This window comes from Pleurodeles waltl, chromosome 10 (assembly GCF_031143425.1).
Source record: "Pleurodeles waltl isolate 20211129_DDA chromosome 10, aPleWal1.hap1.20221129, whole genome shotgun sequence".
In the NCBI taxonomy this organism is placed as follows: Eukaryota; Metazoa; Chordata; class Amphibia; order Caudata; family Salamandridae; genus Pleurodeles; species Pleurodeles waltl.
The window spans coordinates 229,877,409-229,901,997 of record NC_090449.1 but is presented as its reverse complement, the minus strand read 5'-3'; the positions used below and the strand labels follow the sequence as shown (position 1 = coordinate 229,901,997).

Genomic DNA, 24,589 nt, shown 5'->3' with positions numbered 1-24,589 from the left:
GGGTTTAATCCATCAGTTTTTTTGCTTGCCATGCCATTCCTGTTTGAACCAAGGCATATGCAAATCAGTCTTGACCCTGTTCCCATTGGGAACAGTTGAGCCCGAACTGCCAGGCCAGGTCCTCCATAGATCAGAAATAAGCCTTCTGGGACGGATGTCAGGGTATCACCCTTCATCAGCCAGGCTAGCTTGAATCTGGTGGCATAGGAAGCACGGGACCCACATCTGGGCATACCCTTCCCACTTGGGGCAACAGACACAAACAAAAAGATGATGAACAGAATCCATCAGTGTTTTTGCTTGTCATGTCATTCCAGTTTGAAGCCAGGCATATGCAAATTAGTCTTGACCCTGTTCCCATGGGAACAGTCCAGTATCAGAGTATCACCCTTCATCATCCAGGCTAGCTTGAATCTGGTGGCAAAGGAAGCACAGGACCCATGGCTGGGCATACCCTTCCCACTTGGGGAGACAAATGCAAAAACAGCAGATGATGGTCGGAATGCAGGACAAATCAAACATTCCTCCCCAGTCACAGATCTGGGTTTAGTCCATCAGGTTTTTTGCTTGCCATGCCATTCCAGTTTGAACCCAGGCATATGCAAATCAGCCTTGACCCCGTTCTCCATGGAAACAGTCCAGCCTACACTGCCAGGCCAGGTCCTCCCTGGACGAGAAACTAGCATCCTGGGAGTTCTCATGAGGAACATGGTCAAGACTGATTTGCATATGGCTGGGTCCAAACTGGAGAGGCGTGGTGAGCAAAAAAAAAATATTAAACCCAGATCTTTGTGACTGGGGGTGAATGTTAGCATTGTTCAGTATTGCGTACATCATCTGTTCTATTTGCATTTGTCATCCCAAGTGGGAAGGGTATGCCCAGATGTGGGTCCAGTGCTCACTGCGCAGCTGTATTCAAGCTAGTCTAGCTGATGAAGGGTGACACCCTGAAAGAGGTCCTAGGATGCTTGTTTCTTGTCCAGGGAGGACCTGGCTTAGAAGTTTGGGCTGGACTGTTCCAGTGAGGAACAGGGTCAAGACTGATTTGTATATGACTGGGTACAAACTGGGGTCGCTCAGTGAGCAAAAAAAGATGGATCAAACCCAGATCTTTGTGACTGGGGGGAATGTTTACATTGTTCAACATTCCGTCCATCATCTGTTCTTTTTGCATTTGTTGCCCCAAGTGGGAGGGGTATGCCCAGATGTGGGTCCTGTGCTCACTGCGCCACTGGATTCAAGCTAGCCTAGCTGATGAAGGGTGACACAGTGAAACTGGTCCTAGGATGCTTGTTTGTGGGCCAGGGAGGACCTGGATTAGCAGTTTAGGCTGGACTGTTCCCATGAAGAACAGGGCCAAGACTGATTTGCATATGCCTGAGTTTAAACTGGGGTGGCATGGTGAGCAAAAAAATGATGGATTAAACCCAGATCTGTGTGACTGGGGGTGAATGTTTGCATTGTTCAGCATTCCGTCCATCATCTGTTCTTTATGCATTTGTTGCCCCAAGTGGGAAGGGAATGCCCAGCCGTGGGTCCCGTGCTCACTGCGCCGCTGGATTCAAGTTTGCCTAGCTGCTGAAGGGTTATACCTTGATACCGGTCCTAGGATGCTTGTTTCTAGTCCAGGGAGGACCTGGCTTAGCAGTTTGGGCTGGACTGTTCCCATGAGGAACAAGGTCAAGACTGATTTGCATATGGCTGAGACCAAACTGGGGTGGCGTGGTGAGTAAAAAAACGATGGATTAAACCCAGATCTTTGTGACTGGGGGTGAATGTTTGCATTGCTCAGCATTCTTTTCATCATCTGTTCTTTTAGCACGTTCTAAAAGTGGCATTTCTAAAATAGTAATTTAAAATCCACCTACACCAGTAAGCACTATTTCTCAATACCTTTCCAAACATTCCAAACATGCCCACGCTACTCCTTCCAGAATAGAAATTACCACTTAAAATATATAGGGGAATTCCTAATACTAAGCTATGATAGGAGCAGCCCTCACAGTAGTGAAAATGAAATAGGCTGTTTGTCACTACTAGGATATGCAAAACAGTACATGTTCTACCTTTTACATACAAAGCACCCTGCCCATAGTGCTACCTATGGCCTACCTTAGGGGGTCTGAAGTGTACTTAAAGAGGAGTTCAGGCCTTGGGAAGTATTTTGAATTGCCAAGTAAATGTGGCAGATAACTGCGCATGACAGGTTTAGAGGGTTACTTCTGTGGGTGACGCAATGAGCGCTGCAGGCCCACTACTAGCATTTAATTTACAGGCTCTTGATGTGGACTGGAGTCAGGTTGCAAAGCACACAGATTTAGAAGCACAGGGAAATGTCCACCTTCTAAAAGTGCAAAAACAAGAGATGATGGACGGAATGCAGAACAAATCAAACATTCACCCCCAGTCACAGATCTGGGTTTAATCCATCAGTATTTTTGCTTGCCATGCCATTCCTGTTTGAACCCAGGCATATGCAAATCAGTCTTGACACTGATCCCATTGGGAACAGTTGAGCCCGAACTACCAGGCCAGGTCCTCCCTATATCAGAAACAAGCCTTCTGGGACGGATGTCAGGGTATCACCCTTCATCAACCAGGCTAGCTTGAATCTGGTGGCATAGGCAGCACGGGACCCACATCTGGGCATACCCTTCCCACTTGGGGCAACAAATGCAAAAAAAAAGATGATGAACAGAATCCATCAGTGTTTTTGCTTGTCATGTCATTCCAGTTTGAAGCCAGGCATATGCCAATTAGTCTTGACCCTGTTCCCATGGGAACAGTCCAGTTTCAGAGTATCACCCTTCATCAGCCAGGCTAGCTTGAATCTGGTGGTATAGGAAGCACGGGACCCATGGCTGGTCATACCCTTCCCATTTGGGGAGACAAATGAAAAAACAGCAGATGATGGTCGGAATGCAGGACAAATCAAACATTCCTCCCAGTCACAGATCTGGGTTTAGTCCATCAGGTTTTTTGCTTGCCATGCCATTCCAGTTTGAACCCAGGCATATGCAAATCAGCCTTGACCGTGTTCTCCATGGAAACAGTCCAGCCTACACTGCCAGGCCAGGTCCTCCCTGGACGAGAAACTAGCATCCTGGGAGTTCTCATGAGGAACATGGTCAAGACTGATTTGCATATGGCTGGGTCCAAACTGGAGAGGCGTGGTGAGCAAAAAAAAAATATTAAACCCAGATCTTTGTGACTGGGGGTGAATGTTAGCATTGTTCAGTATTGCGTCCATCATCTGTTCTATTTGCATTTGTCATCCCAAGTGGGAAGGGTATGCCCAGATGTGGGTCCAGTGCTCACTGCGCAGCTGTATTCAAGCTAGTCTAGCGGATGAAGGGTGACACCCTGAAAGCGGTCCTAGGATGCTTGTTTCTGGTCCAGGGAGGACCTGGCTTAGCAGTTTGGGATGGACTGTTCCAGTGAGGAACAGGGTCAAGACTGATTTGTATATGACTGGGTACAAACTGGGGTGGCTTGGTGAGCAAAAAACGATGGATTAAACCCAGATTTTGGTGACTGGGGGTGAATGTTTACATTGTTCAACATTCCATCCATCATCTGTTCTTTTTGCATTTGCTGCCCCAAGTGGGAGGGGTATGCCCAGATGTGGGTCCTGTGCTCACTGCGCCACTGGATTCAAGCTAGCCTAGCTGATGAAGGGTGACACCGTGAAACTGGTCCTAGGATGCTTGTTTCTAGGCCAGGGAGGATGTGGATTAGCAGTTCAGGCTGGATTGTTCCCATGAGGAACAGGGTCAAGACTGATTTGCATATGCCTGGGTTCAAACTGGGGTAGCATGGTGAGGAAAAAAATGATGGATTAAACCCAGATCTGTGTGACTGGGGATGAATGTTTGCATTGTTCAGCATTCCGTCCATCATCTGTTCTTTTTGCATTTGTTGCCCCAAGTGGTAAGGGTATGCCGAGCCGTGGGTCCAGTGCTCACTGCGCCGCTGGATTCAAGTTTGCCTAGCTGCTGAAGGGTGATACCTTGACACTGGTCCTAGGATGCTTGTGTCTGGTCCAGGGAGGACCTGGCTTAGCAGTTCGGGCTGGACGGTTCCCATGAGGAACAGGGTCAAGGCTGATTTGCATATGGCTGGGTCCAAACTGGGGTGGCATGGTGAGCAAAAAACGATGGATTAAACCCAGATCTTTGTGACTGGGGGTGAAGGCTTGCATTGTTCAGCATTCTTTTCATCATCTGTTCTTTTTGCACTTTCTAAAAGTGGCATTTCTAAAATAGTAATTTAAAATCTACCTACACCAGTGAGCGCTATTTCTCAATAACTTTCCAAACATTCCAAACATGCCCACGCTACTCCTTCCAGAATAGAAATTACCACTTAAAATATATAAGGGAATTCGCAATACTAAGCTATGAGAGGAACAGCCCTCACAGTAGTGAAAATGAAATAGGCTGTTTGACACTACTAGGATATGCAAAACAGAAAAGTACATGTCCTACCTTTTACATACAAAGCACCCTCCCCATAGTGCTACCTATGGCCTACCTTAGGGGGTCTGAAGTGTACTAAAAGAGGAGTTCAGGCCTTGGGAAGTAGTTTGAATTGCCAAGTCAATGTGGCAGATAACTGCTCATGACAGGTTTAGAGGGTTACTTCTGTGAGTGACGCAATGAGCGCTGCAGGCCCACTAGTATTTAATTTACAGGCCCTGGATACATGGTGTACCACGTTACAAGGGACTTACAGGAAAATAAAATATGTCACACAGGTGTAAGCCAATCACACCAAGTTTTAGAGGAGAGAGCACATGCACTTCAGTACTGATTAGCAGTGGTAAAGTGCCCTGAGTCCGAAAGCCAACAAAAAGAGTGTCAGAAAAATCGAAAGTGAAAGACAAAACCTTTGGGGATAACCCTACAGAAAAGGCCATTTCCAACAACCAGAATCAATGTGTAGCAAAACAAAAGCCAGTGAATAGATCACAGAAAGTGCTTAATTTGGAAAACATTAAGTGCTGGGGCCCAAGGTCTTATTCAATGGACCACTGTAGTTGGCACAACCCACATCACTTTTTAAATGCAGGTTTAAGTTCATGTTTTATCATTCTTTTAAAGCTATACTCAAAAGTTCAGTGCTCCGCTAATGTATGTTGCTGAAAATTACAGACAGCACTACCATGGGTGGTTTGTCAGAAATATGTGCCAGTGTTTTCTGAGCACTAGAAAACATCAGCACAAATTAAGCACTGCCCCCAGGCTGCGTCCTGGTTACTGAATCCAGTGGCCGATGAAGACAGGGGATGAATGGGACAATATGATCACTGTGTTTAACATAAAACTTAAATGGCACCACAAAATCATTCTGAACAATATAACTCGTCAGCTCTGAAGAGCGGGCAAAGCTAGCTTTGAAATATTAATTGTTAGAAAATCCACGGAGTCTGTGTTTTACATGGACCCATTATCTACTACAGATATGATTAACTGGATTTTGTAGAGATGGGTGGAACAGCAGTGTTAGGGGCCATATGACACCTAAGTACCTAGGACTCAGTCTGTAAATGGCAATGGCAAGTCAGAAGTCCGCCTTACCCAATAAAACAACAACAGAACAAGCTGCATAGAGCAAAAATGACTACGGAAGAAGCCTCTGGGCACTGCATGGCTACATGTTTCCGAGCTTTGGGCCCCACCTTGCACCTGTGCCCAGACTTGAAGAAATACCCCCCTTTATATCGCAAGGCACATGCTATGCTTTCTGCCACCACCCAGGCGTTGCCTTTTATAGTAACACCTCTTACGTCCAGAGCCTAACTACAGTGCTATTTAAAAATGATTTGTTGACATTTCACGGCAGCGGGCTGACACTGACTCCCTCTCAATGGTGTTTGTTATGCAATTATTGTTGCTTGGTTTTGTTTACACAATGGTGTCCCTGTGGTGCCCTCGCTACCCTTCCCCCTTCCCACCCTGCCGACAGGCATGTTGCCATTTAAATCTGCATCACTGTTCAGTTAGGTGCTGCAGTGCAGGCCGCAAAATGCCCGAAGGCAAGGATGACGCAACACAAAATCGGCATGCCTTTAAAAACACAGGCTAGTTTACTTTGTTTCTGTTAGACTTTTCATCCTTGGCATGGCCTCCCTTAACTTTTCGCCTTTGTTTCCCAGGTTGTTGATGTGTGCTGGGCTCTGTTTTTGCTGTTTCTGTTACTCTGGGCACTTTACCACTGCTAACCAGGGCTAAAGTGCAAGTGCTCCTATACAAAATGTGTATGTAATTGGCTTATCCAAGATTGGCATATTTGATTTACTAGTCCCTAGAAAAGTGCACTAGAGGTGCCCAGGGCCTGTAAATCAAATGCTACTAGTGGGCCTGCAGCACTGGTTGTGCCACCCACATAAGTAGTTCTGTAATCATGTCCCAGACCTGCCACTGCAGTGTCTGTGTGCACAGTTTTAACTGAAAATTCGACTTGGCAAGTGTACCCACTTGCCAGGCCTAAACCTTCCCTTTTTGTACGTGTAAGACACCCCTAAGGGCAGGGTGCAGTGTATAGTTAAGGTAGGACATATAGTAATGTGTTTTATATGTCATGACAGTGAAATGTTGCTAAATTAGTTTTTTCACTGTTGCAAAGCCTGTCCCTCTCATAGGTTAACATGGAGGTTACCTTTAAATCTGATTAAAGTGTGGATTCCCTTTGGGAGCGGATAGACATATGAGTTTGGGGTCTCTGAGTTCACAATGTAATAATACATCTTTTAGTAAAGTTGATTTTTAAGACTGTGTGTTTGAAAATGCCACTTTTAGAAAGTGAGCATTTTCTTGCTTAAACCATTTCTGTGACTCTGCCTGTTTGTGGATTCTCTGTCTGGGTCAGTTTGACAGTTGGGCTGGCTGCACCTCTCACTAGACAGTGACACAAAGGGAGCTGGGGTGTAGTCTGCATTTTCGGATGAGCCATCTGTGCTAGGAGGGAGGGGAGGACTGGTCATTCACACCTGAAAGGACTGTGCTTGCCCTCACACAATGCAGTCTCCAACACCCTGGTGTGTGCCTGGGGCCTGGCCTGGGCAAGGCAGGATTTCACAATCAAGAGAGACTTTCCTTTGAAGTAGGCCTATTTCAAAGGGCAAAATGGGTATAAGAAGGGCATCCAAAACCACAGATTTTAGAACACTTCTGGAAACCAAGAGGAACCTCTGCCTGGAGAAGAGCTGAAGAGCTAACGAAGAAGAGCTGCCCTGCCTGTGACTGTGCTTTGTGGAGCTATCCTGCAGTATCTGCTTCTGCCTGTGCTAGAGGACAAAGACTGGACTTTGTGTTGCCTTCCTTCTTGTGAAGAACTCTCCAAGGGTTTGATTTAGAGTTTGCCCCTTGTTGTTTGAAGTCTCAGGGACAGCAAAGACTTCTCTCTGCCAGCACCTGGAGCCTCTTTAGAGACTCCTACTCTGCCAAGGGGTGCCCATCCAGTTCCTGGGGCCCTGAGAAGAGAAGCTGGCAGCCCAAAAGCGAGAAATCCACGCACAGACAGCCGTGTGGGGAAAAGATCGACGCCTGCACCTGCAAAGCGACCCGAAGATCGACGCCTGGGACTGGAGAAACGACGCACAGCATAATTGACTGAGGCTGATGAGATTGCAACCCGCGCTGTGTGGTTTTCAGCTCATTGTGCGGCTGGATTTCCGACGCAAATACCGCTGGGCGTGTAAAAACGACACAAGGCCTGCCCGGACCCGAGAGTGCTGACCGGATCAACGCATCGCTCACCTGCAGAGAGAAGAAACGAGGCACGTCGACCCAACTAAAGGAGAAACGATACAAGGCCTCACTTGTGAGTGAAATCAGCGCATCGCAAGCCCATTTTAAGACACACTCGCCCATGCAGGGTCATTTTTGACGCATCCACGGTACATTTTCACGCTAATAGCGTTAGCGTTGTGTTTAAAATTACATGAAGACTCTTTTTGCAGTCTTAGTGATAACTTGACTTGTGTATTGTGGATTTTTGTCGTTTTTGTCTTGTTTTGTTTAGATACATTTTCTTAACCTGTGTTGTATAATTTTGTAGTGTTTTCATTAAGTTACTGTGTGTGTAACATAAAGCTCCTAGTAAACCCCCCCCGCAGGATGTATTCAGTTGAATATGTGACAGAACAACTAGGTCCTAAACAACTATAGCCTAAACCACTACTGCTAAACAACTAAAAAGTCTCTACAACTAAGTACTGAACAACTACTGTCTAAACAACTATTGTGTCTGAATAACAATTGCCTGAACAACTAATATATATATATATTCTAAACAACTAATAAACCACAAAAACCAAAAGGAAAACCTTACCTTAAAATTAGTTGTTCAGGCAATTGTTATTCAGGCACAATTGTTGTTTAGATAGTAGTTTTTCAGTACTTAGTTGTAGAGACTTTTTAGTTGTTTAGCAGTAGTGGTTCAGGCAAGTAGTGGTTTAGACCTAGTTGTTCAGGATGTTTCCCATTCAGTTACATGCTGGCTTTGGGAAACCAGACTGCCCGCTTCAGGAGTCTCGCCCAGGAGAACCTGGAAGCAAGCGAGGAGGACATGAAACGCTGGTATGACCAGAATGCCACTCTGGTCGAGTTTCGACCTGGACAAAAAGTGTGGGTGATGGCACCAGTGGAGCCTAGGGCGCTCCAGGACAAGTGGACTGGGCCATTTGAGGTGGTGGAGCGCAAAAGAGAAGTCACCTACCTGGTGGACTTGCAGTCTCCAAGGAACCCTTTAAGGGTCCTGCATGTCAACCGCCTCAAGCCACAATTTGAGCGGACTGAACTGTCCATGCTGCTTGCAACAGATGATGGTGTGGAGGAAGAGAGTGAGTCTCTTCCTGACCTCCTGTCTGCAGGAGAAAAAGATGGTTCTGTGGAGAGAGTGATCCTCTCCCTGACCTAAGAGCAGCAGAGTGACTGTTGCCACGTGTTGGGACTGTTCGCCTCACTGTTTTCCCTGATCCCAGGAGTCACACACTTGTGCACACATGATGTAGACACTGGGGGCAGTCCACCCATTAAACAGAAGGTTTACAGGGCGACTGACAGGGTCAGGGCTTGCATTAAGCATGAAGTATCCAAAATGTTAACCCTAGGGGTTATTGAGCACTCCAGCAGTCCTTGGGCCAGCCCAGTGGTATTGGTCCCAAAGGCTGCTGAACCTGATAGAACTCACGTTCTATGTGGACTACCGGGGACTCAATGCAGTCAGCAAGACTGACGCACACCCCATCTCCCGAGCTGATGAGCTCACTGACCGGTTGGGAGCTGCCAAGTACCTCAGTACGTTTGACTTAACATCTGGGTACTGGAAGATTGCTTTGACTGAGGGGGCCAAGGAGAGGTCACCATTTTCTACCCCAGATGGACACTTTCAATTTAAAGTGATGCCATTTGGGATGAGGAATGCCCCTGCCACCTTTCAGAAGTTGGTCAACCACATGTTGCCTGGGCTGGATGAGTTCAGTGCTGCCTACATAGATGACATTGCTGTGTTTAATTCCACATGGGAGGAACTCCTGCAACACCTCTAGAGAGTGTTAGAGCCCTGCAGAAGGCAGGCATCACTATTAAGGCAAGCAAGTGCCAAATAGAGCAGGGTTCTGTGGTGTACTTGGGACACCGGGTGGGGGGTGGCACTCCCTACAGCAAAAGATTGATACCATTCTGGCTTGGGAGCCTCCCAAGACCCAGACTGAAGTGAGAGACTTCTTAGGTCTCACAGGATACTACTAGAGATTTGTTAAGGGATATGGTACCATTGTTACCCCCTTGACTGAGTTGACTTCTAAGAAGCAACTCAGGAAAGTGATCTGGACAGAGGCTTGCCAGAATGCTTTTGATGCCCTGAAGGCTGCCATGTGCACAGCACCTGTGCTGAAGGCACATGACTACTCCAAGGAGTTTGTTGTGCAAACAGATGCCTCAGAGCATGGTATTGGAGCAGTACTCTCACAGCTTAATGAAGAGGGCCTAGATCAACCCATAGCCTTCATTAGCAGGAGGTTACTTCCCAGGGAACAGAGGTGGAGTGCCATAGAACGTGAAGCGTTTGCTGTGGTCTGGGCGCTGAAGAAGCTAAGACCCTACTTGTTTGGGAATCACTTCCGGGTCCAGACCTACCACAGGCCCCTCAGATGGTTAATGCAGATGAGGGGTCAGAATCCAAAACTGTTGAGGAGGTCCATTTCCCTACAGGGGATGGACATTGCGTTGGAACACCGTCCTGGTACTGAAAATGCCAATTCTGATGGTCTGTCCAGGTTCTTCCGTTTTAGTGATGAGAACTCCCATGAAGTTGGGTAGTTGCTCCCCACTTTCATCTGGGGGGGACATGTGTTAGACTTTTTATCCTAGGTGTGGTCTCCCTTAACTTTTTGCCTCTGTTTCCCAGATTGTTGATGTGTGCTGGACTCTGTTTTTGTTACTCTGGGCACTTTACCACTGCTAACCAGTGCTAAAGTGCAAGTGCTCCTGTACAAAATGTGTATGTAATTGGCTTATCCATGATTGGCATATTTGATTTACTGTTAAGTCCCTAGTAAAGTGCACTAGAGGTGCCCAGGGCCTGTAAATCAAATGCTACTAGTGGGCCTAGATCACTGGTTGTGCCACCCACATAAGTAGCTCTGTAATCGTGTCTCAGACCTGCCTCTGCAGTGTCTGTGTGTGCAGTTTTAACTGTACATTCAACTTGGCAAGTGTACCCACTTGCCAGGCCTAAACCTTCCCTTTTCTTACATGTAAGACACCCCTAAGGTAGGCCCTAGGTAGCCCCAAGGGCAGGGTGCAGTGTATGGTTAAGGTAGGACATATAGGCCCTCATTCTGACCTTGGCGGGCGGCGGAGGCCGCCCGCCAAAGTCCCGCCGTCAGGTTACCGTTCCGCGGTCGAAAGACCGCGGCGGTAATTCTGACTTTCCCGCTGGGCTGGCGGGCGGTCGCCTTCAGACCGCCAGCCAGCCCAGCGGGAAAGAGGCTTCCACGATGAAGCCGGCTCGTAATCGAGCCGGCGGAGTGGAAGCTGTGCGACGGGTGCAGTTGCACCCGTCGCGTATTTCACTGTCTGCGCAGCAGACAGTGAAATACATGTAGGGGCCCTCTTACGGGGGCCCCTGCAATGCCCATGCCAGTGGCATGGGCACTGCAGGGGCCCCCAGGGGCCCCGCGACCCCCCCTACCGCCATCCGGATCTCGGCGGTCCGACCGCCGGGATCTGGATGGCGGTAGGGGGGGTCGGAATCCCCACGGCGGAGTAGCAAGCTGCGCCGCCGCGGAGGATTCAATGGGGCCGCGGTACACTGGCGGGACCCCGCCAGTGGTGCCGGTCCGACCGCGGCTTTACCGCCGCGGTCGGAATCCCCATTGGAGCACCGCCGGCCTGTCGGCGGTGCTCCCGCGGTCCTCCGCCCTGGCGGTCAAAGACCGCCAGGGTCAGAATGACCACCATAGTAATGTGTTCTATATGTCCTGACAGTGAAATATTGCTAAATTAGTTTTTCACTGTTGCAAGGCCTGTCCCTCTCATAGTTTAACATGGGGGGCTACTTTTAAATCTGATTAAAGTGTAGATTCCCTTTGGGAGTGGGTAGACGTGGAGTTTGGGGTCTCTGAGCTCACAATTTAAAAATACATATTTTAATAAAGTTGATTTTAAGATTGTGTGTTGAAAATGCCACTTTTAGAAAGTAGGCATTTTCTTGCTTAAACCATTTCTGTGACTCTGCCTGTTTGTGGATTCCCTGTATGGGTCAGTTTGACTGCTGGGCTGGTTGCACCTGTCACTAGACAGTGACACAAAGGGAGCTCGGTGTAGTCTGCATTTCCCGATGAGCCATCTGTGCTAGGAGGGAGGGGAGGAGTGGTCACTCACACCTGAAAGGGCTGTGCCTGCCCTCACACAATGCAGTCTCCAACACCCCGGTGTGTGCCTGGGGCCTGGCCTGGGCAAGGCAGGATTTCACAATCAAGAGAGACTTTCCTTTGAAGTAGGCCTACTTCAAAGGGCAAAATGGGTATAAGAAGGGCACCCAAAACCACAGATTTTAAAACACTTCTGGAAACCAAGAGGAACCTCTGCCTGGAGAAGAGCTGAAGAGCTGACGAAGAAGAGCTGCCATACCTGTGACTGTGCTTTGTGGAGCTATCCTGCAGATGCTGCTTCTGCCTGTGCTAGAGGACAAAGACTGGACTTTGTGTTGCCTTCCTTCTTGTGAAGAACTCGCCAAAGGCTTGATTTAGAGTTTGCCTCCGGTTGTTTGAAGTCTCAGGGAGAGCAAAGGCTTCTCTCTGCCAGCACCTGGAGCCTCTGGAGAGACTCCTACTCTGCTAAGGGGTGCCCATCCAGTTCCTGGGGCCCTGAGAAGAGAAGCTGGCAGCCCAAGAGTGACAAACCCATGCACAGACCGCCGTGCAGGGAAAAGATCGACGTGACTTCAATCTGCGGCTGAAAAATTGACACGCCGCCGGCTTCGCAGCTGAAAATCGATGCCCGCCTGCAACACGACCCGAAGATCGATGCCCGGGACTGGAGAAACAACGCACAGCACCTCTGATGGAGGCTGGTGAGATCGCAACCCGCGCTGCTTGGTTTTTGGATCATCGTGCGGCTGGATTTCTGATGCAAGCACCGCTGGGCGTGTAAAAATGACGCAAGGCCTGCCTGGACCCGAGAGTGCTGACCAGATCGACGCATCTCTTTCCTGCAGAGAGAAAAAATGACGCACGCCAACCCGACAAAAGGAGAAACAACGCAAGGTCTCGCTCATGAGTGAAATCGATGCATCGCAAGCCCTCTTTGACGCACACGCCCGTGCAGGTTTTTTTTTTACGCACCCAAGGTACATTTTAACACTAACAGTGTTAGCGTTGTGTTTAAAATTACATGAAGTCTCTTTTTGCATTCTTAGTGATAACTTCACTTGTGTATTATGGATTTTTGTCGTTTTGGTCTTGTTTTGTTTAGATACATATTCTCTATTCTTCTAAACCTGTGTTGTGTCATTTTGTAATGTTTTCATTAAGTTACTGTGTGTGTTGGTACAAATACTTTACACCTAGCACTCTGAAGTTAAGCCTGCTGCTCGTGCAAAGCTACCAAGAGGGTGAGCGGGGTTAGCTGAGGGTGATTCACTTTTACCCTGACTATAGTGAGGGTCCTTGCTTGGACAGGGGGTAACCTGACTGCTAACCAAAGACCCCATTTCTAACAGTTTCTACACTTCTCAACATAGCTTCAATGGCCCAATATGTTCCACTTTACATAGAGGGCAGCCTGTAGGGCAGCAGCCCCCACCATTAGGAAGGGACACATGTTTGCTGCTACCATACTTATAAGGTGGAGGGAAGGGGTGTTTGATGTTTTCAGTATCCTAAGGTAAAGCACACACAATTAAAACGAATTCCACCCATACATGACTTCAATTATTTAATTGGAATCTTGCTTGTGAACTTCATTGGAAAACACAGGCAAGCACAAACAGAAGCTACATACTGCTTAAGCAAACACAACGATGCAGAACATTGACACAGACTATTTCTGAAAGGAACAATTACAGGCAAGCAATGACAGGGAGGGGGACAAGCAGTAATGCAGAAGGGGGCAGGTAAGCAAGCAACAACAATGAAACAGGAAGAAGAAAGAAAAGTACTTTTGAGAGACAGATGTTGCTGTTTTAGTTATGTTACAGGTTGGACTTGTTTTTTTGTTTTTCAATAAAGTTTGGGAGGAACGTAGTGTCCTGCAGGACACAGTCTAGTATTTTACTACACAGCCACTCCTTGAGGGCTGTACCTTAAACTCACCCCACACCCATCCAGCACAGGGTTCTGCAAATAAAGTGCACTTGCACAGGCCAGTTCTGCAACAATACACACCGTGTCTTTGTCATCATTTACTAAGTATGTGGGCCCAGGGCCCACGACACAACAATTACCTCAGTGCGAGCAGTGGAAGGACACTGATTAAAAAGAAGCAATCAGTACATGGTCCATGCTCCATGAAAGGGAGAACAGATGAAGAGAAAGAAAGTGGAACTGGTGCTCTCTGACCAATCAGGAACAGCAAATAAGAGTGACAATGAAGCCAAAGATTTGGTAAGCAATGGGCAGGCTGCAAGGCCCATTTAGTTAACAAAATGTATTGCAAGCAACAGCGCATGCACTGTCTCAGGCAAGATGTAAAAAGCAGAGAAAATGAGGCATGAAAACAAACAGTGGGGGGCAGATTTATGGAAACGGTATGGGGCAGAAAGGGGCGCTGTGTGCAGCGCCACTTTCCCTGTGCCCCTTAGCTCCCCCTACCGCCTCCATGGCGCAGGGTAGGATGCAATCAATAGTGCTGTTTCTCATGACACTGTTGATGTACTCTGCAGGAGTAGTGCCAAAATATTGGCGCTACTCCTGCATAGTACATAGGGCTCCATTCTAAAGAATCGAAACCCTCTTTTAACACCTGCTCTTGAGCAGGCGTTAAAAGTGCCGTGAAAAATGGCACAAGGAAATCTCATAGATTTCCTTACGCCATTTTTCTGGCTACCCTAATGGGGGAACACCCCCTTTGCATACATTATGCCTGCTGCAGGCATAATGTAGCCCAAAGGGTTGCAGGGTGGTGCAATGCATGCAATGCGCCACCCTGTAAATACGGCGCAGAGATTTCGGCCTCGTTGGGCCACATTAATGTTAAAAATAATTACGTTAATGTGGCACAAGGTGGCTCTAGGGCATTATAAATATGCCCCTCAGTGTACAAATGGATGCCTGCTCCAACCCACTATAGAATCAGTCACAGTAAATTTAGCGATTGAAAACAGCTGTGTAGGTAACCAATAATTTACTAACAGATGCACGTTCGTACCACACTGGCTCCCAGAAGCCTTTGATGATGGGTTTTCTCACATCCTGTGGGCAGACTGGGGAGCAAAGAGCTTAACAGAAAAAGAAGAAAGACTTCCATGTACAAAGCAAGGGTCTTTGAGAGGTCACTCTGGGAGGAGAGGTCTGTCAGGAAGGCATCATGCTTTGTAAAAAATGGAACAAGGAAAAGGCAACTAGGCATGATGAGGATTAGCAAGTAATCCAAATATTTTGTCTGCAGCACTGACTATCTCTACACCATTTCTGAAGCCAAGGAGTGATTTCTTAGTAGCAAGAAACCTTCTGATATCTTGAGGTTGTTTTTGTGTTATGCAGTGAAGATCGAAGAAAGCAGGCAAATTTATCAACATTTTTTTCAAACTAAGAAAACGCTTTGAAGCCAGTAACATGTGGAACGTATTGTTCCTTTTAATTGGCATGGGATATATCAATCTTGATTAAAGTAAATACACAGGAGTGATAAAGTGAGTACAGAATAGGAACGCTGTAGCCAGAATTACAGTACGTGCTGTTGAAAAAATGCATATCTCATAAAAATCTACTTGTAGGTAGAGATGTGAATGTTGTAATATTAGACATGCATTGCTCTAAGCAAGCATAGCAGTTGCATCTGATCTTCTTTCTAGTAGTGGGTTTCGGCCACAGGGTTCACCTACAAGCACATTTTGGAAAAAGATGGGCAGCAGTTTTACTTATGGGGACTGCCACTGTATCCTCGGGCGTTTCTTCTCTGGAGCAACAAATCCAGCCAACATTTTAGCAGCCCTTCTCGTAATCTCATGCCACCTCTGTGCCTTAATCTGGCCCAGCAAAAATCTTTCTTACAGACATTTATCACGGTTTCAAGGAGAAGTGGGTATGCAAAGCCTTACTATGAAATGACACATTTATAGCTGTCTATGTAAAAACTGAAAATACCATTGGTACGTTAAATGACACTGGAAATTCAAATATACTTTTTGGCACTTTAAAAATACACTTCTTTAGATAATGCCATAATTATCATTGTTTGATTGGAATGTACATGGAAATACTGGGGTCATCTCTTGAAAATGTGCCTACCCTATGTTCCTTCCTTGCATTGATGATAGGTTGCAGTGCAATTTAAAAGAATAAGTGGCAGGGACTGGAATTTTGCTCATAAACCCCCTGTCGGCTCTATTAAATGTCAAGATGACAAAGACGAAGGATGCTTAGTCTTGATTCCACCTCATGATTCTTTAATCCACCACAAGGCACTCTCTACCTCTTTATTTCACTTCTGTAGGTTCTTTGTCATCCCTGCCTCTCTCTTTATTATGTTATGCAGTTTTGTAGAGTGCACTGTTTCCCGGAAGGGTATCTTGGCACTGAGCAGGTGTGAGTCTAGCCACAACTAGGACCTACTAGGACTCCCCTAAAAGCCAGGTCTTCAGCTTCATGATCAATTCAAGAAGTGAGCAGGAGTCTCTTATATGTAGTGACAGGTCATTCCATGCTTTAGGAGCGATGTTGGAGAAGGCTCGACTGCCAGATCTGGTTTTCTGTATGAGTGGGATGTGGACAAGTTAGAGTCCGGATGGATAGAGGTGCCTAGAAGGTTTGTCAAAGCAGATGCAATTGTTGTGGTATGCTGAACAATTGGTATGTAGTGCCTTGAAAGCGTGGGTGAGGAGTTTGAATTGTGCTTGTTTGTGACTGGGAAACTAACTGTCGGAGATCCTTCAAGTGTGGTGTGATGTGAGTGTGGTGTGGGAGGTCGAGGGTGATTCTGGATACCAAATTCTGAATGGTCTGCTGCCTTCTGGCAATTTCTTGTTGTTCCCGGTATAGAAGGTGTTCCTGTAGTCCAGCTTGCTTGCGATCAGGGCATGCATGACAGTTTCTTGGGTGCTAATTGGCCACCATTTGAAAATCTTCCTCCGCAACTTCAAGGTATGAAAATATGAGGCGGTGAAGGCATTCACTTGGCCAGTCATGTCAAGTTTGCTGTTGATCCCAAGGTTCCTGGCATAGGTGGTGGGTGCTGTCGGTCCTAGCTCTGTTGCCCACCAGGTGGAGTCCCACAGTCGTGTGCTCTCCCTGAAGATCCCAATTTCGGTCTTGTCGGTGTTCAGCATTAGATAGTTGGCCTTCATCGAGGGGGGATTTCAGTCATGCAGTCACTGTTTTTCAGTGGATCTTTTTCTCCTACTTCCCCCCTTTTTTCTTTTTCTATCTCTTGCTTGGGTCAAATTCTGATGAGAAAAAGTGACTGACTGTTTCATAAATGAGTGCTGGAGGGCCCCACCTGCAACCACTGGCTCAAATTAAACAATGTTTAAAATCCTTTTATAGAAAGATGTGAGAAGGTGGCATGTAGGTTTTCACAGGCTGTCCTATTGAAGTTAAATGATATCCTAAAAAAGGCGAAATCCAGTGAATGATGTTGCATGAGGTCTTAAAACCCAGGCAGGCAACAACAAGTAAAGGGGCTTTTTGCATTTCTTGCTGCTGGTGATTTGTGGAGTTGAAGGAGTGGTTAAAGCCAACTGGATGTCTTATTTGTCCACTGGCTATTGCCTTTAAACCTGGTGGCAACCTGCACAATATCTTAAGAAACTCAGGGCCTGATTTAAGAAAAGTGGCACTACACCCAGTGCATTGCCACATTTTCTAGTGCCCCTTAATACCACCCTAATGCCACCATGTGTGCACCGTATCTAGGATAATGCGCACCATGGCAGTAGTTAGGGGAATTAACATTAACATTTATGACGCAAGTTCGGAGCTTTGCAGGATTAACATTAAAAAATGTTGACGCTAATTCTGCAGAGCCCACTGAGGCCTAATGTAAACAATGGTGTGCCTCCTTTTAGTGCCTGTTCTGAGCATGCATTAAAAGTGCCGAAAAAAAATGAAGCAAAGAAATCTCTCGGATTTCTTTGCACCATTTGTACGCCCCCCACCCTAACTGGGGAACACCCCCTTTGCATACATTATGCCTGGCACAGGCATAATGTAGCGCAAAGGATTACAAAGTGGGGTAAGGCATGCATTGCCCCCTTTGTAAATTTGGCGAGGTGATTTTGGCTTTGTTGGTCCACATAAGCATAAAAAAGGATGCTAATGTGGCACAGGGAGGCGCTAGGGGCTCTTAAATCTGTACCCAACTCTGTATTTAAGTCTTCCAAATTACTCCATGTCACCAAGAATAAACCAGTGCTATAAGATAGCCTAGGTTAGATATATTTGTTTTATTGATGGTATGATGAACACTACTACCGCAATGCCTTAGGTTGTTAACAAAGTCGAGGACTGAAGCAATTGCTCCCTGTGATAGTGTGCCTTCTGGTAACTTTCCTAGTAGGCCACGTGGTTTGATCACCCTGTGATAACTCTTACTCTTCTCGTGCATTTTTTCACCTACATGTAACTTTTCTTATCAGACTATGGAGCGGAATACTTCCCGACACATGCAGGCAGCAGTTCAAGAAAAATAATGAGTGGCAGTGCTTAATGGGTGACAAGCTGCACCCCTTCTTGAAAAGTAAGTTCGATTTGAGTGAAAGATACTTTTCCCTAGTTGTATGAAAGTTGTGTAGTATGCAGGAAAGAAATTTCCAAAGCAAATGGCTCTATAGAGGAAAATACCCCCTGCAATGGCTGTCTGAGTAATCCATTACTGAAGATTCATGGTAAAGTTCTGTATTGAAAAGGCATACATACTATATTCTAAGTGTGCAAAAATGACTCAGTATTTTCGTACTGGATTTCCTTAATCCATTTTAATCTCATATCTCCGTCAACTGTTGTCCCTTATGTGGTTCAGGACAGTTACCAGAATGCAATAGGGTGTTCAATAAGAATAGTGCTTGATATGTAAAAGAATAAGTGCTGGGGCCCAAAGTGTTGCTTGGAAGCCCGCAGCCGGTGCAATTCAATATTGGGGGTGCCGAATACCAAGGCTGTTTAATGTTGATTCCACCTCATGCCTCCTTAATCCGTCACAGACACTCCCTGCCTCTTTATATCGCTCTTGGAGGTTCTCTTCCATCCCTGCTTTCTTCCTTTGTCATGGATTTCCTATATTTCACTTCCTCTTTCCTTAATTCTTTCTTATTTTCTCTCTTACTCAAAGTTTTATGATGAAAAATTATTATATCTTACCAAAACTAGTACCAATGACCACTAGCAGCTGAGCAAATCTAGCCCTGCTGCTAAGTCACTTTCTCTCTGGTACCACACATTCTTGTACTGGCTCTGTCAACATCATTAAGTAGGTTTGTGTAGGGCCCTGAAGCCTCAGTGATGCACTATGGTGTCTCTTGCTTTCTTTCAGCCCCCATATTTGTAGTTCAGTGGCTCTTTGACGAGGAGCAATTGAAACTTGAAAACATTCACTTTGGATTTCAGTCTCTGTCCGAGCGGCTGTGGAACAGCATGCAAACCCTGGGACGAGAAATTAAAAACTCCCTAGGTGACCTCCCGTAAGTACCAATGTTCTATCCTGATACATGATTGCTATTTTGAAGTCAACCTTACACCGCATGATGTAGCTTTCTTTTTTGTTCCTTTATAGGTCAAACCTAAAGACAGATTTAGGTTTCTTGTCAGTCTCATGTTTTCCAAACAAATCACACAAAAATGCATAAATTTATAACATGGATGTATAGGGGCTTCCAACCAACACTCTTTCAACATTGGTCTATTGACATGTCACTTAAATTATACTCTCTCCCACGTGAGTAGAAGGTATAGATAAACAGACCAGCCCACTCCAGCCACTGAATGCTTTTACTTTGACTTTGACTGCATTTTCCCCTTGCACATATACATATACGCCTAAAAGATAGTCCCCAAGAATAAACACTTGTACTTACCAATCACTGATAATCCCTATCTATAATAGGGTTTCATCGACTATTCCCATAACTCTCAAAAACGTATTGTAAACTACAATGTTGATTCCTCACTATAAACCAGCTTTGGTATATGCATATATCCTACAGGAAATGAGCACAACTGTCTACAGTAGCTTGAGTAGATGTCTAAGTAGACGTTTCATCCCCTCAGGTTTGTGGTTGACATTTCAAGTACTTGTATCTGCCTTGAGGGAGAGCTCCTGGAACTACTTGTGGAACTGCAGCTTTTCAAAGGAACACTTGACCATTGAAGGAAAGTATTCACCCTCCCAAAATGGGGACTCACCAGAGAAGCATACTCCATATTCCTTCCTGATGGCACAAAAGGGGAGTCCTGACTGGAGACCATCTCAACACATGGGTGGAGGTGGGCCTCCTCTTCAATTTTAAAGAGATTTTCAGAGCTGTGCCCCAGCAATCCCCATTCATCTGGGAAAGAAGGAGAAAGAACAACAGAGTATAGGTTGCTTTTAGTCTCAGCATCCATGAGTTGTTCACTAGGGTTTATTAGGGGGCATCTCAGTTCCACACATGCATGTAAGGTCTAGCAGCACCCCCATGTAAGAGACTGCAGCACCTCTGAAGCAACGCTGCAGGTGGGTGAAGAGGACACTTAATAGATATCCTTGAGACCTTCATGAGACCATCCCACTAAATCTTGGAAAACCGCTTCTGCCCTTCACCTTTTTAGTGCCTATAAAATGAGGCCTTAAGTGAAAGAATCTCTGCTTTAAAACTATATCCAATGGATTCTTGAACCAAAACGCTTTCTCCAGTGGAAGAGGGAAGCTGGGAACCCCACTTGTTAGGTTCACACAGAAAATAATAGTGAGTATTTAGTTATGATAACATATCCACAACAGACAACAGCCCTCATCAGCCCAGAAGTTCTGTGATGAAACCAGCAAAACGTCACTATCTTTGTGTATATGACATATGTATAATTATGCCATGCCGGTGAAAAAAATGTGGTCAACTACATGTTATTTAGAGCAATTCTGTTAGCTCAAAATTCCATATTATAACACAGTAGAGTAAATCTAACATGAGAAAAGCACAGCTTACTGTCTCACAGATTGCATTTTGGAGTGACTTGGCACAGTGAAACAAATCTGCTAAAATCTGGAGTTCACTTCAATGTGATTTTACCTCACTGCACTATTTTAGCACCTTCTCCCTTTTATTGTGTTCAATTACTTTATTTACACAATAAAATGTGAAAAAACAGAATGATGTAAACCTTATATTCAGATATCCAAATGGTAACATGCCATCTCATATTATTATTGAGGGAGGAAATGGGGTATCAATTCAAGGCTTCATCTCCTGTGAGCAGTAGCTCCTCCCCACATTCAGCAAGGGCACTAGATAGCATAGTTAACGCTACACATCTGCCGTCTACCTATATACTACATATATACAAAATAAGGCTATTTAAGTCCAACTACAGAGGGTGAAGAAAGTGGCTGTAATGTATGCCTGGTGTGACTGGACAAAGGGGCGTCAGTACTGGAACTGTTGCTCTGTTACAGGCATTAACGCAGAAATGTGTCACAGCAGTATTAAGGAAGATGTACTTGATCCAATAGTAAAAAGTCCAGCCTTCGCAATGCATTTTAAACTCATGAAAATTCAGTCTATTACGGTATTATGATGGACCCCCAAAAATTGTATATTGATTAAAACAAGTTGTGAAGTTGGATGCCTGGTAAAAGAACACTACTATAAGCATGTTTTCTGTACCATCGGCATAGTGTTACTACCTGCAAACATGAAGTATGGTCTGTAACATAAGTATACATATATACACAAGCGCATATCGTAATTACCATTCAACAACTCTCTTGTTGTCTCACTAAAATACATGCCCATCTAATGGGACTCACTAAGGGACTAATTTAGAGTTTGGTGGAGGGGGTTACTCTGTCACAAACGTGACAGATATCCCGTCCGCTGATTTACAATACTGTTATAGCCCATGGAGATCGTAATATAGTGGATGGGTTATTCTTCACCTTTGTGATGGAGTAACCCGTCCGCCAAATTCTAAATCAGGCTTCCAGTTCTTTATCCATCATTTAAATCTCTAAAACATCTATAATATTTACAAATGTATAAAGAGGTATCAGGGTGTGTGATTTATCAGTTGAGCTATAACATTGCAAAGCACTCACAGAGCCCATGCACTCATTGCAAAAATAACAAAGTGCGAAATGCCAGCATAACTTGATTAACACTCCCACTCATTATCCGTAAAAACACATTTAATTAACTAAATAGACATTTCACCACACATCAGTAGATTACTGCAAGAAAGTGAAGTATCAGTTAAGGAGGGGTAACTATCCGCCTCAAATAATAATCACAATCCTTGTTAGGATGAACCATTCAAGATACTAAATTAACTTGAGCTCAATCTCCTTGTAGCTATGGCACAGGCTTAACTTAGAAGCAAGGTGAAAAGTATGTAGTACCAAAACAGTAATAGAGCCAAAACACAACATAAGAAAAATCCCACAACAATTTAGAAAACTAGAGTATATTTTAATAAATAAAATGATACCAAACAACAAATATTCAATAAGGAGAACCAGAGATAGGAATGTTTATACAAAAATAGAGCTGAAACAGTTACTCGCCAGCAGCTGGCAATTGGCTGGGATACACCAGGGCCTAGGTGCAATTTGAAACCAACATCACTGGATCATTGGTCAGCACAGAAACCAGGCTTGACCCAGATGGATGTGTTCCCTTTTGGCTTAGCCTATCAAATAAAAATAAAAAATCTTTAGCTGGGCAAGGCAGCAGGCTATGAAAGAGATCTCAAAAAGGTCAGCTAGCCTACAGACAAGGTCCTGCTGAAACACTCACTTTTGGGGGGACAGCTCTGAGTGTGGTGAGAAATTCAAAATTGGTGCCTAAGAAAGGTCCCTCACAGGCCGGAAACATTTGGCACCTTGGGCCGTTGGATATTTTCAAGTTTACACTTAGTCACTTTTTGGAGCTCAGATTCCTTCAGAGGGGCAAGGCTTCAGGCTGTCACCAAAAAGGGCTCCATAAGGCTTGATTGTTCTCTGTGAGAAACTGCTGAATTGGATTTACTGCTGCAGAAAAGCTCTGAGACAGGGAAACCTGGATCTTCAGTCCAGCGACAAAGCACCTTCGGCAGATTGGCTAGGCAAGTTGGTCCCGTTTTTCAGAAGTCTTTCGAACCAAAATGTTTCTAATTCCTAGGATGGTCAGAGGAGAACATTTTGACACAGTCCAGGGTTCCCTAACCTCAGGAACAGCAGTTGTAGGTCAAGACTCACTCTAGCAGAAGCCAAAAGCAGAACGCAGGGCACGTCCAGTTGGAAATGGCCAACTGGATATTTTCAGGAAAGGTCTCTTGTATTTTAGTGTCCCTGTTGCATGAATAGGAGAACCCACTCTTTGTCCTGGGTACAAGAGGACTCTAGTCTCAGGCACCTGGTTCAGGCCTCGCAACACAAAAGGATGATGGACAGAGTGCTGAACAATGCAAACACTCACCCCCAATCACAGATCTGGGTTTAATCCATCGCTCTTTTGCTCACCGTGCCAACCCAGGATGGACCCAGCCAAATGCAAATCAGTCTTGACCCTGTTCCTCATGGGAACAACCCAGCCCGAACTGCCAAGCCAGGTCCTCACTGGACCGGAAACAAGCATCCTGGGACCGGTTTCAGGGTTTCACCCTTCATCAGCCAGGCTAGCTTGAATCCAGTGGCACAGTGAGCAAGGGACCCACGTCTGGGCATACCCTTCCCACTTAGGGCAAGATTAGCAACACAAAAGGATGATGGACGGAGTGCTGAACAATGCAAACACTCACCCCCAGTCACAGATCTGGGTTTAATCCATCGTTCTTTAGCTCACCATGCCACCCCAGGTTGGACCCAGCCAAATGCAAATCAGTTTGACCCTGTTCCTCATGGGAACAGTCCAGCCCGAACTGCCAAGCCAGGTCCTCACTGGACGGGAAACAAGCATCCTGGGACCGGTTTCAGGGTTTCCCCCTTCATCAGCCAGGCTATCTTGAATCCAGTGGCACAGTGAGCAAGGGACCCACGTCTGGGCATACCTTTCCCACTTAGGGCAAGTTTAGCAACACGAAAGGATGATGGACGGAGTGCTAACCAATGCAAACACTCACCCCCAGTCACAGATCTGGGTTTAATCCATAATTCTTTTGATCACCGTGCCACCCCAGGTTGGACCCAGCCAAATGCAAATCAGGCTTGACCCTGTTCCTCATGGGAACAGTCCAGCCCGAACTGCCAAGCCAGGTCCTCACTGGACCGGAAACAAGCATCCTGGAACCGGTTTCAGGGTTTTACCCTTGATCAGCCAGGCTAGCTTGAATCCAGTGGCACAGTGAGTAAGGGACCTACGTCTGGGCATACCCTTCTCACTTAGGGCAAGTTTAGCAACACAAAAGGATGATGGACGGAGTGCTAACCAATGCAAACACTCACCCCCAGTCACAGATCTGGGTTTAATCCATAATTCTTTTGATCACCGTGCCACCCCAGGTTGGACCCAGCCAAATGCAAATCAGGCTTGACCCTGTTCCTCATGGGAACAGTCCAGCCCGAACTGCCAAGCCAGGTCCTCACTGGACCGGAAACAAGCATCCTGGAACCGGTTTCAGGGTTTTACCCTTGATCAGCCAGGCTAGCTTGAATCCAGTGGCACAGTGAGTAAGGGACCTACGTCTGGGCATACCCTTCTCACTTAGGGCAAGTTTAGCAACACAAAAGGATGATGGACGGAGTGCTGAACAATGCAA

General features: G+C 45.9%; 1 protein-coding gene across 1 annotated transcript in view; it reads left to right on the top strand.

The window, feature by feature from the left end:
* NOTUM (notum, palmitoleoyl-protein carboxylesterase) overlaps window positions 1–24,589 on the top strand; it is a 62,829-nt gene that overhangs the window by 18,790 nt on the left and 19,450 nt on the right. Inside the window, exons 10-11 of the mRNA XM_069210230.1 lie at window positions 18,304–18,404; window positions 19,197–19,344. Of these exons, the coding sequence (XP_069066331.1) occupies window positions 18,304–18,404; window positions 19,197–19,344 (249 nt within the window). The remainder of the gene's footprint in view (window positions 1–18,303; window positions 18,405–19,196; window positions 19,345–24,589) is intronic.